We start from the raw sequence: 19,999 nt of genomic DNA, 5'->3' as shown, positions 1-19,999 counted from the left end.
ACAATGTTTCGTTTATATATCATCAGTTCGGACTTCCATTGTCGAATATAATATAAATTGATTTGATAACCCTAAAAAAAAATCAAAAAAATAATGTCCGAAAACAGTTTTATTAAACAAAAAACTGAAATTACAAAGAAATAACATACAACAACAACCAAACAAATGAAAATTGAAATATTAATAAAAGCTGGAGAAATTGAAAAAATTAAAAATGTTATTAACAAAAAATGAAAAAATAAAAATTTAAATATTTCAAACCAACTTATGTCACAACGTTTCGATTGATAGTATCCACAATCGTCTTCGGGTGATAACTGGACTTATTCCTCCGAGATCTGACTATTTATAGGTCATTCGAGTGCTTTCACCTATCCCCTCCTTCCGCTTTATTGGTTATGGCGGGAGATGACCGTTTGGCGGGAGTTGATTGTTTTTTGCTTGATTAGAGGTTTCCATATGTTACGTATCTCTACGCTAGCTTGACTAAATGCGTTGTTGGACAACTTATACGCGGCTTCTTTGAATCTTCTCCTAAACCAGTGTTCTTCTTTGTGGATGATTTCAGCTTGATCCCACTTGATGTTGTGTTGATAAGTCCAAACATGCTCTGCTATTCCAGATTTGCTGGTTTCTCCTCGCTGTGTGTGTTTCTTGTGCTCAGCAATGCGAACTCTCAATGGCCTCTTAGTTTCACCGATGTATGATTCTCCGCACTCGCAGGGTATCCGATAAATGCAATTCTTGGAATCGCAGGCTGCGTTTGGTGGCCTTGTTTTCGTGAGGCTGCTACGGATAGTGTTCCCAGATCTGAAGCAGGTCCTGATGTTATACTTGGACCCAATCCGTCTTATCCTTTCCGATAATCCTCTGATGTGTGGAAGTACAAGTACTGGTTGTGGCGGCTTCTCTTCCTTGTGGAGTTCTTGCTGTCTTCTAGCTGAGGCCTGTTCTACCATCACTTTGGAGTAACTATTCCGTTGAAGGTCATTTTTGATGATGCTTAGTTTCTTTTCGAGACCTTCTTTTGTATTACAGAGCCTTAAAGCACGGTCCATAGAGTCTTGATGATTCCTCTCTTAGTTGATAGGTGGTTGGATTTCTGGTTCAGATACTTTCTTGTGTGAGTGGGTTTTCGACACACCATCAATCGACTAAGAGAGGAATCATCAAGACTCTGGACCGTGCTTTTGGGCTCTGTAATACAAAGGAAAGTCTCGAAAAGGAACTAGGCATCATCAACAATGACAATAATTGGAATGATTACTCCAAAGTGATGGTAGAACAGGCCTTAGCTAGAAGACAGCAAAAACTCCACAAGGAAGAGAAGCCGCCACAACCAGTACTTGTACTTCCCTACATCAGAGGATTATCGGAAAGGATAAGACGGATTGGGTCCTAGTATAACATCAGGACCTGCTTCAGATCTGGGAACACTATCCGTAGCAGCCTCGCGATAACCAGGCCACCAAACGCAGACTGCGATTCCCAGAATTGCATTTACCTGACACCCTGCGAGTGCGGAGAATCATACATCGGTGAAACTAGGAGGCCATTGAAAGTTCGCATTGCTGAGCACAAGAAACACACACAGCGAGGAGAAACCAGAACACTGGTTTAGGAGAAAATTCAAAGAAGCCGCATATATGATGTCCAACAACACATTTAGTCAAGCTAGCGTAGAGATACGTAATATATGGAAACCTCTAATCAAGCAAAAAACGACCAACTCTCGCCAAACGGTCATCTCCCGCTAAAACCAATGAAGCGGAAAGAGGGGATAGGTGAAAGCACTCGAATGACCTATAAATAGTCAGATCTCGGAGGAATAAGTCCAGTTATCACCCATTGTTAATAATATTTTTAATTTTTCCAATTTTTTCAGCTTTTATTAATATTTCAATTTGTATTTGTTTGGTTGTTGTTGTATGTTATTTCTTTGTAATTTCAGTTTTTTGTTTAATAAAAGTGTTATTTTCGGTTAATCTTTTTTAGATTTTTTTCAGGGTTATCAAATCATCTTATATTATATTAGACAATGGAAGTCCGAACTGATGAAATACACACGTCTTCCTGTTGTTATGATGTAGTATACCTTGTAATTCAGTAAGTTTAATCGTTACAAAATAACTGATGATTATAGAATTTCATAATTACTTTTTAGAATCTAGTCGTGTACGGTTCTTGGATAGATTGAAGGACAGTTTTTGAATACCTAACTGAGATAAGCAGAGATAAAATAACCTAAATTACCAAAAATTTCTGTTTGAATCATGGCCCATAAAATTAGACGTTAATCATAAAGAAACGTTATTGAAATAGTCTTTGGAATTCAACTAATAATAAAAGTTTTTTTTTTTAATTAATTTGAACTTGAGTAGGAAAACATCCTTTTAAAGAGCGCTATCAAAAGAAATCTCATAACAGGGCCGTACTCAAGATGTGTTTCTCGGAATAAAAGAAGCGAATATGATGAAGATTTCTACAATGAGGTTATTGGTATTTTCAATTCTTGTCGTAAAATAATCATCAGAAGTAAAGAAAATTCTAAAGCACAGTTTACTGTTGAATTGTACCAATCAATAAAGACAGGAGATAACATTTTTTTATAAAAAACGCCGACCCTCATAATTATTGTACATTATTGTATAGTACTAAAAACTATAAGAAAAAAGAAAAATGAAAGAAATCATAACCAAAGATTAAAAACATTAACAGCCTCAAAAAAGATGTCAAGAATTCAACTATCATTATTATCATTCATAAATAATATAGATGTAAATAAATACAACTGGTGATTTCGATGATATAAGTGTAAAAGTTATTAAAAAGATTAAAAGTTAAATTTTATGTGAAATTTCTCAAAAATCATTTGAGCTAGGCATAGTGCCAGAATAAAAATAGCTAAGACATTTCCAATTTTCAAAAATATGATATGAGTAACTCATATCAAAAATTGTTGAAAACATTATCAGTGGCAGACTTTTAAAGTTAGAAAAAATAAAAATTATTCAATATTTGCTGTTAGGTAGTACAGCTTCCACATATATGATGACTAACGTTCAAAGTGATATTGATTATTATAAAAAAATGTGTCTGGTTCTTCAAAATTACTTGTATGACAGAAAACAGTATGCATGCATAGGAGGTTAGAATAGTATTCTGTATTTGAATTGAAGGGTTTATATTTTTAGGAGTGATTAATTTTTGGGAAAGAAAGTTTTTGGCTTTCTACTACTTCATCTTGATACAAATAAAAGGGATGAAGAAATTCATGAATGAATTGTGTGTATTTTCTATAATGTTATCCAATTTGGTTCTGAAGAGCCTTGGGGCAAGTGTCTTAAGGCGAAACATCGGTGTATACCAGTGAGGATGACAGTGTTCCATGTAAGTGTAATTTATTACTATTCATTCAAAGTAGAACTCATGTGAATGATATCTGATTTTTACTTCACAACGAATGTTCTGTATAATGTTCTGTATAATTCAGTGTTCATATAGGTATTTGCTTCGAAAGAATTTATTCTTTCGTGTAATTCAATGTTTATATGAAAGTAGCTGTTTCAGGAGGACTTTCTTTCAGTTTGTGTCTGAAAGTTACTTCTTTGAATGATCTACACATCCATGTATGGAGTTATTTATTTTCAAATTGATTACTTCCTTCCTTTCTTTGAAAGATTCGCTCATCCCTTTTTTTTGTATCAAGATGGAGTAGTAGAAAGCCGAAAACTTTCTTTCCCAAAAAGTATTCTGTAGTTCTACAAAAATCTATTCTTGGCCCTGTTTTGTTCCTCATCTATATTATTTCAATGGGACAATATAAAAATTGATGGCAAATATCAGTTATTTGCAGACGACACAAACCTCTTGTATTTTTCAAAATCTGTATATTCACCCAATTCGTTAGGAATAAAATAAAATCTTCCAATTTGAATTTTGGTGAGGTGAATGCTGTTGCCGAACATTACTTGCGTCAGAACACTTTCTTGTGATCACTCAGTCTAAAATCCAGTTTCGGGGAAACGTGTCGGTATTTTTCATAATGGAATCAACATAAACAATTTACTTTCCTGAAATTAAAAAAAAAAATAGAAATCGAATGGCTATTGGAACAATATTTGAAAATATATTTTCGGAATTTGATGTAAAACAATAATCACTTTTTTCTCAACATTTTTCATCTAACCATTTACTGATGAATTGAAAAAATGTAATTTTGTTTTTCTTCTTTAGTTTGAGTTATTATATTTCTTTAACGTGAACTAAAATAGTTTTTAGGGAAAAATGAAGATTATCAATTAATCAAATGAACATGTGTGTCATATGGCATAAAAACAGCGCGGTCAGTGACAGATGAACTCCCTCTATACGTCCCTGTCTCATAACGAACTCAGAATATAGCTTGTTCAAAGAATACTTGCTCGACACAGATTAATCAGTTCTGTTATGTTGGGGCCACACTAACGAGAAATGCCACAAATTATCGCGATAATGGACGTTAACCGTTATGTAGCCACGACTTGACAACGGCAGTAACATTGTCGTTTGGCGTTGGGCGACAGCTCAAGTGGCGGTATAGTCCAGTCATTATAGTAAGTTCACCTCGGAATTCGAGATACCCAGCTGTAAGTCTGTAAATACTTGTATATTGACACCCTAAAAGTTGTGTCAAAACCTACATATGGTAGGGTGTAAGCAACTATTAAATTTCAAGGTCAAAGGTCACAAAAATCGGTTTTTTGCGCTTTTTTGGAAATATCTCATTTCCTATGGGTTTTTTGCTATTTGTATTTATTATCAATATTGTGGAATACAAAATTATCTACAAATATTGTTTTTTAAAAAAAATTTATACGGTGAACCATTTTCGAGATAGAGGGCGGCGAGCACGCGGTCACAGCATCACTTCAGGTCAACCGGTGCCTCCGCTCGAAAACGCGCCATATATAGTTGATGAACTATCGATAAATCAATGATTATAAATATTTGTGAATTTTTATTAACTATTATATTATATTTTATCATTTTTTTCCTAACTTATCCACTTTTTATTCAGTATTAATTTATTTAACAACACTTACCTGCCCATGTAATTGCAGAATTGTTAATGAAAATATAGGAATTATATTTGAATTTTAACCTAATTAATATTTATAACTTCTTACATGATGAAAAAAAAACAAATAAATTATGAAATAATCTTTTTATTAAAAAATATCATTGAATACATTTATTTTTATTGAAAGTAAAGAAATGGAATGAAGGGTACAAAAACTACAATTTATAATTTTAATCATCTTCTTCCTCTTCATCGTCGTCTTCTGGCTGCTGGTAAATTTCAAACTGGTCTTCATTATCGTCTTCAACGATATTTGTCTCAAGTTCTTCCATGATTTCGGGGTCAAAGGTTTCATCTTCATTAATGTCGCTCTGATATGGTAGAGCATTGAGACAAGCTTGCCCATTACATTGGCCACAAGCTAAAGAGCATTGCAAGCCCGCTTTCCTGCATCCGCATCGCGAACCACAACCACTCTTGCAGTTGCAGAAAATTGTATTTAGCAAATCTTCTGGAGCAGGTGGTAAAATTGTCATGATAGGCTCCAAAAAATCGTTTCGCATTGCCCAACCCCATACCTGGGGTTCCAAATCATGTCCTAACCAAGTTTGAACTTGATAATATACACGGTTGAAATGTTGATGAGCAGCTGCACTTGTTGGTGGAATATTTGAAAGCTGCACAGGTTTATTAAGTTTTATAGACTTGACGTAATGCATATAACGAAGATGATCGAGACTTTTCACAGATTTCGGAGCATTATAGACTGCCAATAAGGTTTAAGTTCCACTCTCTAATAATCTCTGGGCCGAACAACTTTCTTCCTCAAATGCTGCAGCTAGTTCATCCAAATTTGTCAGTTTCTCAAAAACTTATAAAAATGATTTTTTTCCCTTTTTAAAAAGCGCAGAAGTTGTGTCACAGCCACTTAATGCGTGCAGAAATGAAATATGTTTTTTAGAATGAGGATAATTATCAAAACTTTTAGTAGAGTATATCTCCGTTTTTACATTACCTTTCCCAACTTTTTTAAAGAAAATTTCTTGTTCGTAAGACAGATTTTAAAGAGGCACTAAATTATTTTCTATTTAAAATGTCATTAGTGTAAATGGGAATGTAATTATATTATGATTTAAGTTTTTCTCTTAATTATTTTTTAATTTTAGTAAACGGTTATCAGTATTATTGAATAGATATAGATTTAATGCATGAAGAAAATGATAAAATATAATATAATAGTTAATAAAAATTGACAAATATTTATAATCATTGATTTATCAATAGCGCGTTTTCGACCGGAGGCACCGGTTGACCTGAAGTGATGCTGTGACCGCGCGCTCTCCGCCCTCTATCTCGAAAACGGTTCACCGTATAAAAAATTTTTTTAAACAAAATTTGTAGAGAATTTTGTATTCTACAATATTGATAATAAATACAAATAGCAAAAAACCCATAGGAAATGAGATATTTAAGCTAAAATGAGTGGATTAGTACATCAAAGATATTAACGCGAGAATTAATGAGATAAAGCGGCCACACTAAGTCAGTGTCAGTGTCAGTATGCATCGTGAGCCAGAGCGCGACGGAATCGCACGTATTTGTGAACGTACTATGGCTATGGAGTGGAGTAACGAGAAAGTAATTGCGTTTCTCGAGATTCTGCAAACAGAACCGTGTTTGTGGGATTCGAAACTCAAAAGTTTCAAAAATCGTGGAACGCAAAGGGATGCTTGGCGACGAATAATGGAATTAGTACCTTTTGAAACAACTATTGAAGAAATGAAAAAAAAGAAGGAAAGCCTGATGGGTTATTATAGAACCCATTTAAACAAAATTATAAAATCTTTGAAATCCGGAGGTGAAGTGTACACAACTAATTGGTTTGCTTTCGAAACGATGGACAATTTCCTACGAGGAGTATATGAGGGTGGCCGCACATTTAATACGCAGGTAAGTAATACTATTAGTCAGTCAACAGTGGCAAGTGGGTTTTTGGGTTTTATATAATATTCTTTTATTTTTCTTTCAGACACACAACGACATTGAGGATCTAGAAAGAAGTGAGGGAAGAAATAATGGAAACAAGAATAGTCCTCATTTGCCTACTGGAACAGAAGAAGCTTCGCAAACTATACAAGAAGAAAATGGAATTCGTCCAGAAGGAAATACATCTCAAAATTATGGTAAAAAAAGACAAGTGAGAGACGAGTTGCCTCAAGAAATCAAAGCAGCGCGACGTCAAATGGATGAAGCTTTTCAATTAATGAAAGAGAAGAAAGATGATGAATATGAGATGTTCGGAAGACTGCTCGCAATTAAACTAAAAAAAATAAGAAATCCAAACACGCGTGATATATTGATGAATGATATTCACAATTTAGTATTTCGTGCATGTATGGCAGATCGACTTGAGCAGCAGTCTGCAGTACCTCAGTTTTCTACAACCCTGTCTCCACACCATCAAGCATTCAGCCCACTTGGTGACACATCTTGAACAAATTATGTAAGCTTCTATAGCTATCTCCTGTAGCTAGATATCGAAAAGTAACTGCTAGTCGAGTTTTGGCAGGTATAGTTACATGAAATTAAGTTTTTTGTTTTTCTATCAAAGGCCCAACGCTGCTTAAAATTAATTCGGAATCAGTTGCTGACATTCGAACGAATCCCTCGAAGTGATTGCTTGGTTCAGCTAGTAGCTCGGAGAATATCTCCTCCATACTGTTACTGCAAAATATAAAAAAAGTTGAAGAAATATTTGTATTACTTCAAAAGTACACTTTGATGTATGGTATGAATAAGAGATAAATAGACAGGAGAAAAAAATCAAACATATTTATGCTTTACATTTATGCCTGTCCATAGTATGTTCGCATTTAACTGACAACATAAAAACAACATAGCAGCATAAAATAGACAGTTTAACATAGTAATACTGGTCATTCTAATATTTGAAACTTTAAGCTAATATACATAGAAAGACTTAACAGTGTACGATTCCTGTGCATTTGTATTATCCACCATAATCTTCTTTTCCTTTTTTTCTTCATTCGGTAATGATTCAATAAATTCAAATAATCAAAATTTACACTCTAAAATACAGAGCTCTGTCAACGTCCACCTTCCAAGTAAAATTGCCGCCGTTTTTATCGCCATTCATGGGCATTCACGTTGACCGTATTAAGTGAAGCGCGTTAAAAATTATCACGATAATAATCGCGATAATGGCCATTCACGTTGGCCGCGTGTGTGGCCCCAAAGTTGTACCGGAGCCTATTGTTTTGAGTTTTTGTGACGAATAGTTTCAAGACGATTGAATGCACTGCATTTTTATCAAAAACTCATATAAGTGAGGTTAAGTGGAAGAGCAATTGAATGATGATTTGTCATCATGTAAATTTAACTTCGCCTTTTGTCTTCTTATAATAAATGAACTGTACATGATTAATTTGATTTGAATGTATTAGAAGATAATAAAGACGGTATTATTATTATTATTATTATTATAAATAGGAGGGTAAAAATAAGTAAGATAATCTCTATGCCATAAAAGGTTACATAAAAACGTTAAATTAAGATGGAGTTAATGAAGCATATAATACCATTTTGGAAATGTTCTTGGAAAGACATTTTTTGTTGAGGACTCAATATATCGTACTGTTTTTTGAGTATTTAACCTTCCACAATCTGAAAAGTAAACAAAACTTAACCAACAGAGAATCTGCTGAAGTGTAATTAAGGACAAATTGAAAAGTACACTCCAAAAAGTTATTGCGTAATATTAACCACTGGAGAGTCCAATTAGTCAGTTACTTGTCGAATTTATAAATTTTGTATTGTATTTGTATTTATTTTGATATACGTCAAAATAATGAAATGTTCAGATGTCACATGCGATAGTCCACATGAATACATGTACAGGCAGTTTTTTACAATTGAGGCGAAAGTTTCCAAGTGACTTTTGGGTTTTGAAAACGGAAAAGGATTGCTTTTCGAACCGTCGACCACTTAAAAATGGTAAGTATAGGAATTTTATTCTTTTCAATTAATTTTTTCAATTTGTAGGCAAAATTCATGAATACGACTGGTAACTGACTAATTGGACTCTTCAATGGCTTATATCACGCAGTAATATAGAGTTGAATTTTGAAATTGATTGCTTCCTTCCTTTCTTTGGAAGATTCCCACATTTTTATATCAAGATGGAGAAGTGGAAGGTCAAAAACTTTTTTCCCAAAAATTAATCTCTCCTAAAAATATACCCTTTCAATTTAAACAAGAATACTGTGGCTGGGATTCAATGAAATAAGCGAATGAACGTTATTTACGTACTGTAATCGATGCCGTGGGTGGATTCGACCCATTCCAACCAAGTTCATCCTCAGTTCATTCAGGTTGGAGCCTAGCTTCGACTCATATTGTGACAAAAAGTCGTAATAATGAATGATTTGAGTGTTTTTTCTATAATGTTATCCGTATTTGCTACTAAAGAGCCGTTAAGGCTATTATTGTCTTTCGGCAAAACATCGGATGTCTAGCAGTGAGGATGACAGTGTTCCATGTAAGTGAAATTTTACTTCTTTCATTAAATATATTGTGTAGAAATCCTGTGAATGATATCTGATTCTTTCTCATACGAATGTTTGGAATACAAACTGAATAGAGAAAAGTTTTTTTTTTGTATAATTCAGAGTTCATATAAAAGTATTTGTTTCGGAAGTATTTTTCTTTCGTGTAATTAAATGTTTATATGAAAATAGCTGTTTCGGAAGGGCTTTTTTCAGTTTGTGTCTGAAAGTTACTTCTTTACATGATCTACACATCTTTGTATAGAGTTAAGTTTTGAAATTGAAGTTGAGTTTTCAAATTGATTGTTTCCTTCCTCTCTTTAGAAGATTTTGGAGAATTAGTTTGAACAAGAAAATCTCCAGAAAATCAATGAGTTTGTTCCGAAATACCAATTTTATTTTGATGTTTTGTGATTTGATATTATTGAATATTGAGTTTTTGTTACAATACTGTTTGATATTGAGTAATTTTCGGTGTTGACAAAAAAATAAAAATAGCTTTGCACCAAAAACTTTGCAAATTATTTTACTCTTCAAAAAAATTGACCGTGGTTAACACCAAAGTTGTGTAATTCATACTATTACAGGCTTTTGAAATGAACCGTCTTATACAGAATGCTGTCTATTTATCGTTTTGGCAATTTTTCATAGTCCCCATTTAAAAAAAACTGGGTTAAAAAATAAAACGTATTTTAGATGGCCAAATCTAGATGTATTTTTTAATGCAGAACAACTTTTTTAAATAACATTTCCCGGATTTTTCAAAATGAGAGTACTTTACTCCTGTCTCAAAATCAAATATTTGAAGACTTCTCGTATATTACGTGTTTTACTGTATTTTGTTGATGTATGTTTAGTTTTGAAGGATGCACAAACTTTTATCAGGAATAACATTTTGTCGAGAAATCCCTAATAAATAAGTTTTCCATATGGTGTATATGGTGCATATCTGAAAATTGAAAAAACATTGGGTGAAAACATATATGTATGTATGTATGTACTCACGAACAATCAGAGAGGCAATCGAAATTGAAAAACGACCTAATAATATGAACAAGAGGGATGATGCGCAAAGATTACCATCAACATGGAGATCCGTTTTATCACTTCGCACAAGCAATCAGACTGCTCAACTCCAGAGGCAAAACTCGGTACAGGACAATACAGGTACAATAACTGAGACAGGAGAGGCAGCTCAGGTAATAAGACCAAAACAGGTAGTCGAGCAAACACAGGTAGTGGCAGCAACGCAGGTAAAGGGAAACATCCATCCCTATAAATTGAGACACAGAGTTCGAATTAATCAGTCTAGTTGAAAAAACCAGACATCACCAGAAGATGGCAAATGAGACTTTGCCGAAACGTTGTGAAAATAATCCTTATGGGGAGAAAATACACAGAACACGGAGCGAAACCCGAGAAAACAGCTCATCATATATATATATATATATATATATATATATATATATATATATATATATATATATATATATATATATATATATATATATATATATATGTGTGTGTGTGTGTGTGTGTGTTTATTTTTCAGATTCTGGAAGGTTATATAACCAAAACTCATTGAGAAATTTTGAACATTTATAAGGTTTCAAGGTTATAAATTATACTACATATTATTGTTACCAATTTGAAGGGGTAAAGCTAGGGTGGACTTTCTCATATGGCTGATTGTCTCAAAATTTTTACCGAAAAGCATTAAATAACGTTCCCGGTATTAAAAAGGTATACTAGTACTGATGTAATACCATCATAAATCATTTTGTTCCCCGTTCAACATTCATATATATGAAAGAGTATTATTTTCACATTCACCCTTCATAACTAAGGTGTATGTTGAAGGGGTTGTGAACCAGGTTTTCTCCTACAAATGATATAAAGCCTTTAGAGCTTCGAAAAACGATGAATTATTGTAAGGGAACTAGTTGCATGTTATAAATGTGAATTTGTAGGATCCTTTTGGGAAGCTACAATTTTTCTGCAGATGTGCGCCGTGTAATAACTGCCATTGCGATGGTTAACGTAAAATATTATTTCATTCATAGAGATCGAGGTCGATCACCCGTTTCTTCGGTGTCGATATTTTTCCAGTTGAAAAAGCGCTAATCTACTTTATGACTGTAGGACCTTTGTGCGTCGTTGTGGTCATGTACAAGTTGGGCTAGACTAAACAAATGTATATATTACATCCTGCCGATGATTATACGCTTGGGAAAATCAAAAAACGCTGGGATGAGGTATTTGTGGCTAGCGTTGCTGACGCGAGGGCTTGGGAGTTTTTGCGAGAGACACACAAAGTCAGTCACCGGATCCCGTCGAGACGAGATCGGGGCTCTCAGCCTTCGAGGCTGAGGAAGGTGGCCTAAATAGGGAAGTTATTTTGTTTGTGAGCACGTGGTGCGAAATTTAAGAAAAATCGGTAGTGAAATCATAAACCGGTAATGGGTGCAGGGGAGTTTGAAATTGAAGTGTTGGTGTTGAAGACACACCGGGTCAACGGAACCTATGATTGACCATGAACTACCCAAAGAGGCGTTATGTGAGTGTTTGTTTTTTTTTACTAACCAGTTGATATTGAGAGAGAGTTCAGATATTATTTTGTCTGAGTCTACTTCCTATTTGCAAAGAGTTTATATATATTGTTGATTTCCTAGTGCTGATTGCTGATTGTTTACAATTACAAAAAAAGGGCAAAATTTGAAGTTATACATCACTCTCCTAAAGTAAAAGTAAAACTAAAAGTATTTTGTACTGAGTAAGTTATTAGTGTAGTTATTCAACAGGTTAAATTAATAGTAAATAGCAGGGTCAAATTGGCGGCGTTTCCTATGTTCTAGTTTCTTTTATTTTATAGAATTTTAAATTTTTTCTGTTATAAGATTTTACACGTTGTTTTTTCATTCCGTCCATGGAGTCGTTGCTTTACTTATTATATATAACTTGAAAATGTCAGTTCAAGAACCAACACGAATCTCACAACATTCTTCTACTATAGACTATATTTGCACAAATCTGGATGAAGAATAATTGACGTGCAGGGTGATTCCAGCTGGTCTATCAGACCATGAAGGTATACTTTTTAAATTCCCTATTAAAAGTAAAAACTCAAAGAAATCATTCAAGTTTGGTAGAATATACAGCTCCAAAAATTTTAACAAATTTAAACACAATTGCGAGCAAACTGCATGGGAAGAGGTTTTGTCTTCAAACGAGTCTATAGGCGCCTTTCAAGGATTATTAACCAGACTTTTTGAAGAATTTTTTCCTAAACGGAAAATAATGATTAAAAAGATAAATGAATCGTGGATTACACAGGGCATCAAAATGTCTGCGACCAACTTGAGATCGCTTCACTCAATACGAAAATATTTTTCCGATAAATTTTTTATAACATTTTCCAACAAATATCGTCAAATTTACAGACGGGTAATTAAACATGCAAAAGAAATTCATTTCAAGAGTAGAATAAACAAAGCTGATAATAAAATCAAAGAAAACTGGGCCATAGTGAATAGTCTAAGAAATAAATCAAATTCAATTCAAGAACACGTCAATATAGATCCGGAAACTCAATAATTTTTACTGCACAATTGCTCAAGGACCGGGCGTACCACAAGGATCAGTACTAGGCCCGATTCTATTCCTTATTTATGTAAATGACCTGGCGACTCTCTCAATTCAAGGAAGTTTTACCATCTTTGTGGATGACTCCACGCTTCTTTGGCATGGAAAAAATACTTCTGATATGAAAGAAACTATCTCTAGTGATTTAGAAGTTGTGAAAAAATTGTGTGACGCAAACTACTCGTGCTTTAATATTGAAAAAACAAACCTACTCACTTTCAGCTGTAATATTAACAATGTATACTTGAATGGACAAATTCTTGAGAATAAAAAGCAATCCAAATTCCTGGGAATCTTCATGGATAACAAATCAAAATTTGATCAACATATTTCAGCTTTGAATAAAAAAATGGTATCAGGATGTTATGCACTTCGAATAGTTTCAAATGAACTGAGTTCATCCACATCAAAAATGATATATCATTCCCTGATTTAGTCCCACCTGAGATATGATGTTGCCTTCTGGGGATTTTGCAATCAACAACTTTTTCAGCGGTTAGATACTTATGCAAGGTGGAAGTACGTGAGTCATGCAGACCATTATTTTTGAGAGAAAAAATTCTCACTGTTACTTGTATTTTCATACTTGAAACTGTTTGCCTGATTTACAAAAAACATAACATGGTTGGAACTCCGGAACCTACAAATTACATAACCCGGCAAATAATTGAAAATAAAATACATCTTCCTGTTCCGAAAACAAGCCAGACAAAGTATTCTTCAATTTATGAAAGTAAAAAGCTGTATAATCACATACCTTACGAAATTAGGAAGGAAAAAAGCTATAAAAAGTTCAGAAATCTTGTTAAAGATGCCCTTGCAACTAAAGTGTACTACAATCTTGATGAATATTACAATGGAACTTTGCTGTGATTTAATATAGGTGTTTTTTTGTTGTTTATATTGACACCTTAACTTTAAATTATATTTTATACTGGGATATATATTATTGCCATGGCACGTGAACTTATGTTCAAATTGTATATATTTGTTATTTATATCTTATGAAAGGGACTATACAAACTATTTTGTCTACAATTTGTTAAATTTTATTTTCTATTGTTATATTTTATCTATTAGATATGTGAATTAAGTTTTGCTCAAAATGTGTTTCTGTGTATTTGAATTGTTTCTTTTCTCTTATTCTTTGAAGTGCTATATATACCAGATTTTATAACAAGCTTTGTCAATAAGATTGTATTTTCTTGGACAATAAAGTATATGTCTATTCTATTCTATTCTATATTTGAAACCTTGGACTTTCATTTAATCTTGGACTGAGAAAAACATCATCCTCGTAGAGTAAGATGAAGTTTAGAGAACAAAAACAAATAAGAGACTTTTTGTCAATTTATCTAGAAGAGAATAGAGAATGAGGTTTGGGTGAAGAAAACAACAACAATGTTCTCAACGAAAGAGTGCGTAAACACCTTCTCCGAAAAATTCAAATATGAGCGCCACAGCGGTATAATGATAATATAATTTATTCGGTTTTAGGAGTGGCAAATTTATTTGAATCATATGATTATATCTTTTAAAAACGCACAAGACATCAATGAATGTTTACGGTATCATGACACTGTTTGGCCTATGAATCTCGCGGTTACTTGTAGCACACGGATTTGGAAAACCAAATATATACTTTTTATATAGATAGTTTTGAACATCCGAATAGAGACAAGTTACTTATAAGTTAATTGATTTTACTTACACCAACTTCTGTTACAAGTTTGACCATTATTCACACATCGTTAATGAAAAGATAAATAAAAATGTCTATGTTTTTTACCACTTTTAATTGTAACTAACGTTACTACAGTTTCGTCCTATATGGACATTCTCAAACTAATACAATAAACTCGTTAAAATCGTTAAAATGTTCATTATTAGCTTCCAAATTGCTTCCGCATCCTATTGAATATACTCTCACAAGTGAAATATACTGATGACCTGAAAATGTCTATACTTATGAAAATGTCAATGCCATTCAAGATTTTCATTTTAGAATTGGTTTGGGGATACAGTCTCCAACGATAATGAGGAATTCCGAATATCAAATCCGAACTATAAACTGGAAGCTGGGCCTCCGATCTCCGTTAGATTTTTTGTGAAATATGACAGATTCAATGGCATTCCAAGCGTTCAAGGAATAAGACTGAATGGAAAGGTAATTTGTTCAGCTGAGAGAGATGACAGCGAGTTGAGGCCTACCACTCCTAAGTTGCACATAAGTCGGCCAGGGACTACGAAAAGACCTGTGACTTCGAGTAGTTCAGTTAACAATAGACCAATATATACATCCGGAAGCAAGCCAGGAAGGAGACCTGTGGATAGGTGAATATATTCATTTTTTATTCACCCTCTACATATTAATTTCTGACTCTGTAATTGTTCCTTCTACTCTTCCATATTATAGTTATAATCCTACAAATGTTCATTTGTGCTTTTGGGAAAACAAAATCTGATTGAGGAAAATCTGATCGAAAGATTTTTTATACTTCAACTTCATAGTGGAAATTCTCTTCGGTAAAGAAGTGTTTTTGGACAAATGGCATAGTCAGATTTTTTCCAAGTAGAGCCATTCTATCTATCATACTTATTTGCAGTCAATTCAATGATTTGTAACTTCACGAAGGACTTATTGCAGGAACACCGGAAATAATTCGGGAGTCAGTAACATATTTTTGCGACCAATTTATTCCCAGTTTTCAGGAATGCTACGGATAACGGTGTTATAAAACGCAGAGGTATCAGTTCAACAACAGTTATATTAGATATTCAAGTAATAACTATGGCACCAATAAATGGAAAACACGTTTCCCTCACCAGAACAAATACAGTCTGGGAAGCTATAATTCTTCGCTAACCAAGTTGGCAGAAGATGTAATAATGTCTTTCATTTCAACGAAAATCATTTTTTGTGGGAAAAATCAGTTTTTTATCGACCTTTTTTGAGTAATTTCACCTTTCACAATCTGAAAATTGTAAAAATTATAATGGAGAACTTTATACAAGTGTAGAAAAGGCACACTTTTTAGTTTACACCGATAAGTAAAATCAAAGTATTTTTCACAAAGAAAAATGTTCTATTTATCAGTATCTACCTAACTTGTCGTATTTAACAATTTTGCCTATCAAGACAATTGCAAAGAAATAATACAATACTTATCTTAATGTCTCGGAGGCCAAAATGGTCAAAAAATTCAAAGATTTTGCAGTTATTCCTTTGCTGATTATTTATTTCTCAACTTCTTCGACAGATGTCCAAGGAGTCTTACATTTCATAATGATGATGAATTGGTTAGCGACACTCGCGTTTTAAGAGACACTATTCATGTTCTGATGATGGAGAAGCATTTTTAATAGATTCATTTTACGTAGATATATAAATTATTGAACGAAAGTAATTTGTGGAGGAAATTGGAGTTTTCTATCGATCTTCTATTGGGTTTTTCACTTTCTACCTATCGGAATGAACAAAAAATTTGCTCTTTCAATTGTATAAAGGTCTTCCCAGATTTGGTTCAAAAGACCATAACTGGTGACCAATCATGGTTTTATAGTTATGAAATCGAATCCAAAGTACAATCGTTCCAATGAAGCCCAGGAGAACCAACCAAAAAAGCAGCGCGAAGTTCGATCAAATGTCAAGGTTTTTCTCACTGATTTCTTCGATTACCGTGGCGTAGTGCATCAAGAGTTTTTGCCACATAATTGTACGGTCAACAATGGGTATTGTCTTGAAGAAATGCGCCGCTTCCGAGAAGCGATACGAAGAAAACGTTCGGTTTGCATAGCCTTTGCATCGCAATAATGCTTGTTCGTGATTTTTTGGCCGAAAACAACAATGTAGTCATGCCTCAGCTACCGTTTTCGCCAGATTTGGGCCCCTGCGACTTTTTCCTGTTCCCAAGATTAAAGAGACCCATGAAAGGACGGCGTTTTACGACGATTGAAGAGATAAAAACCGAATCGCTGAGATAGCTCAAGGACATACCAAAACGTGCATGTCAGAATTACTTCGAGGTTGGGAAAAAACGACTACCCAAGTGTATTATATCTGAGGGGGACTACTTTGAAGAGGACAAAATAGAAATTGGTGAATATATAAATATTTTTTGAGAAAAATGAAACTTCACTTTATTTTTTGAACATACCTCGTATAACTTGTATATCTACGATGTCTCTCGGGCGCTTTGGTCATCATTATTATAGCTATTAAAACAATTTTAACGTTAGTGTCATAATTATTACGTGAATATCTACTGGTTGATTGAAGGATGATTAAAAAAAACACGCAAATCTGAACTTTTCCTATGAATATCTTACATATTATATCTTACATAAATAATTCTGCCTCCGTTTCAAAAGGTTTCTGATTTCAAATAATATAAAATATCGAAAAAATCGGAACCATTTCTGAGGACTTGAGAGGAGAAGACTGTTGATTTAACTAGTAAGTACGAAGTGGAACATCGGCGGTGGTTATCAGTACCATGAAAATATTAATTGAATTTGTAAAGTAGCCCAATGCAGTAGTTCCCATCTTCGTGAGTTAGATTAGATCATTTTTGATAAAAAATAAGTTAGTTTAGCTCTTGATGAAAAAACAAAAATTGATGGTCTCAAATATTTTTTTAACACAAGCACTACAGGAAAATCGTTAAGGCGCTCTGAGAGTGGCGATTCACATTAGATTTGAACCGCTGGAGATTAAATTCATTTGGAAAAACGTTTTCAGAAAGTTTATTCCACATAAATGCAGTTCTCCTCAAAACGTTGAACAGCCAAGTCACTTGAACACCTCTCGCGAAAGTATTCATGAAACAGAGACAAATCTTCAACCTTTCTTCGATGTTCCAGAGTATTGAGTTTGCAAGTGATGTTCGTGTCTCTAATCAAGCGGGTGGCGTTTTTCTGGATGGAATCCAGCAGCTTCTGGGTATGCTCAGGGGCGGAGCTCCATACATGAGAACAATTCTCCAAGGCAGGTCTGATCTGAGCTTTATAAAGTATCAAAAGTTGCTGAGGTGTGTACAGTTTTCTGGTTCGGAACAGTGTTTCAAGTTTTTGAGAAGAAACCTTTGAAATTCCATTGTGGTGCTAAGATATATTGGTGTCCATTTTAACCCCCAACAAACTTATCGAAGCAGAAAGCAAACTCGTTTTTCCTGACATTATTATACCCGGTTTGGAGACATTTATCTTTTTGGTGAAAACCGATGCCTCGGTTTTTGTGGCATTGATTTGAACCTGGTTACTTTAATTCAAATTCTAAATCACTTCTTGATCCTCATTAAGATAAGCAACCTCCTGCTGTCGATGAAGATTTGCATCCGCAGCCGAAGTTATGGAATCCAAATGGAATGACAAGTGTTCTGTCGTCAGCAATGCAATATATTAGATTCTTGATTTTTTCCAATAAGTCGTTGATATACAATAAAAAGATGGTTGGAGACAATATGGATCCCTGGGGAACACCAGCGTTGATGGTAAAAGTATTCGAGAGATATCCATCGACGGCCACTTGCAGGGGATGTTCTTTCAGGAAGCTAAAGAGTCAAACACAGAAATGATCCGACAAGCCAATTCATCAAGCCACACACGGTCAAAGGCTTTAGAAATATCAAGCGCAACAGTTCTTGATTGCGTTATTCCAAATATGGGTGACATACGATAAAAGGTCGCCTGTTGATCTTTGTTTCAGAAAATGTCAGAGAAAATAGTGTACGTCATCGAGATTCTTTGGATTTGTGCCGCAATTTTTTGAATTCACATGCATAAAGTGACCAAATGAATTTTTTTATTGAAAAATTGAAATATCTTGGAATATAATGGCTCACTAGAATAAGCTTTAATTTAAGTATTGGATAGATCTCACATAGGAACCTTGAAGATAAACGCTTTTTTTGTTGCTAAGCTTTCTCTGAACTGACTATAATCAATTAAACCTAAATCCTCTTGAAATGGTTCTGCTGCTATTGAATAATCCACTGTATTATCGGCCGTATAATACAGCTGCTGAAAATAATGTTGAAACTCTTAAATCGTATTCATTACTGATGACGTACTTGTGAATCTAACTTTCTGAGAGTTTATGTGCATCTTCAGTGAATAAACTGATATCGCTTCTACCATACTGCGAAATGTTGCTGTTTGGATCGTAGTGGAGTTTCGTTATGTCATTGCCCAGAGTTTCCATTAAAAATTTTTCATCAAAGGATAAACATTTAATGTAAAATAAATTCTTGCTCTTACTTGCTTAGCTACTGTGCATGGAGTTGAGCTCCAGATTATTGGATGTTTATAAATTTAAGAATAATCTACTTGAAATGATCAGTCATAATAGTTTTCACTATTTCCCTGTACGTAAGTATGGACATATTTCTCTCTTCGTAGGGAAATATGTCCATACTTACTCATACTCTAGCTTTTTCTTCGAGGACTGTTGATACTGCGTGGTTCAGCCTAGCACCACTGATGAGACCAATGGCGGATCGAAACAGAGTTGTCTATATAATAACTGACTGATCGTTTTGTTATGGGATGTTACCATTCTGATTAAGTGTGGGATGTTACCATTCTGATTAAGTGTGGCTATGGGTGGAGTGGTGTCATGAGTGTCTTCTTGGCTCATGAAATTTTTTTAATACATTCCATATCTCTGACTCAAAATTGTGTCCACAATCACTATTTAATTTTAATTCCATGCCTGGCATTCACACCATTG

At 34.0% G+C, this 19,999-nt stretch overlaps 2 protein-coding genes across 4 annotated transcripts in view; both read left to right on the top strand.

Moving 5' to 3' along the window:
* LOC111502954 (uncharacterized) overlaps positions 1-19,999 on the top strand; it is a 53,098-nt gene that overhangs the window by 8,245 nt on the left and 24,854 nt on the right. For all 3 annotated transcript variants that reach the window (XM_074185779.1, XM_074185780.1, XM_074185778.1), the window contains exon 3: positions 15,275-15,603. In XM_074185779.1, the coding sequence (XP_074041880.1) occupies positions 15,275-15,603 (329 nt within the window). The remainder of the gene's footprint in view (positions 1-15,274; positions 15,604-19,999) is intronic.
* LOC141487037 (uncharacterized) lies at positions 6,519-7,651 on the top strand. Its single transcript, XM_074185781.1, has 2 exons — positions 6,519-7,012; positions 7,092-7,651. Exons 1-2 carry the CDS (start codon positions 6,623-6,625, stop codon positions 7,554-7,556), a joined length of 855 nt encoding a protein of 284 aa, XP_074041882.1. The 5' UTR covers positions 6,519-6,622; the 3' UTR covers positions 7,557-7,651.

Source organism: Leptinotarsa decemlineata, unplaced genomic scaffold, assembly GCF_025532065.1.
Source record: "Leptinotarsa decemlineata unplaced genomic scaffold, Ldec_3_MD MMD2_tig00078346_RagTag_RagTag, whole genome shotgun sequence".
Lineage (NCBI taxonomy): Eukaryota > Metazoa > Arthropoda > Insecta > Coleoptera > Chrysomelidae > Leptinotarsa > Leptinotarsa decemlineata.
This window is presented reverse-complemented; position numbering and strand designations above follow the sequence as displayed.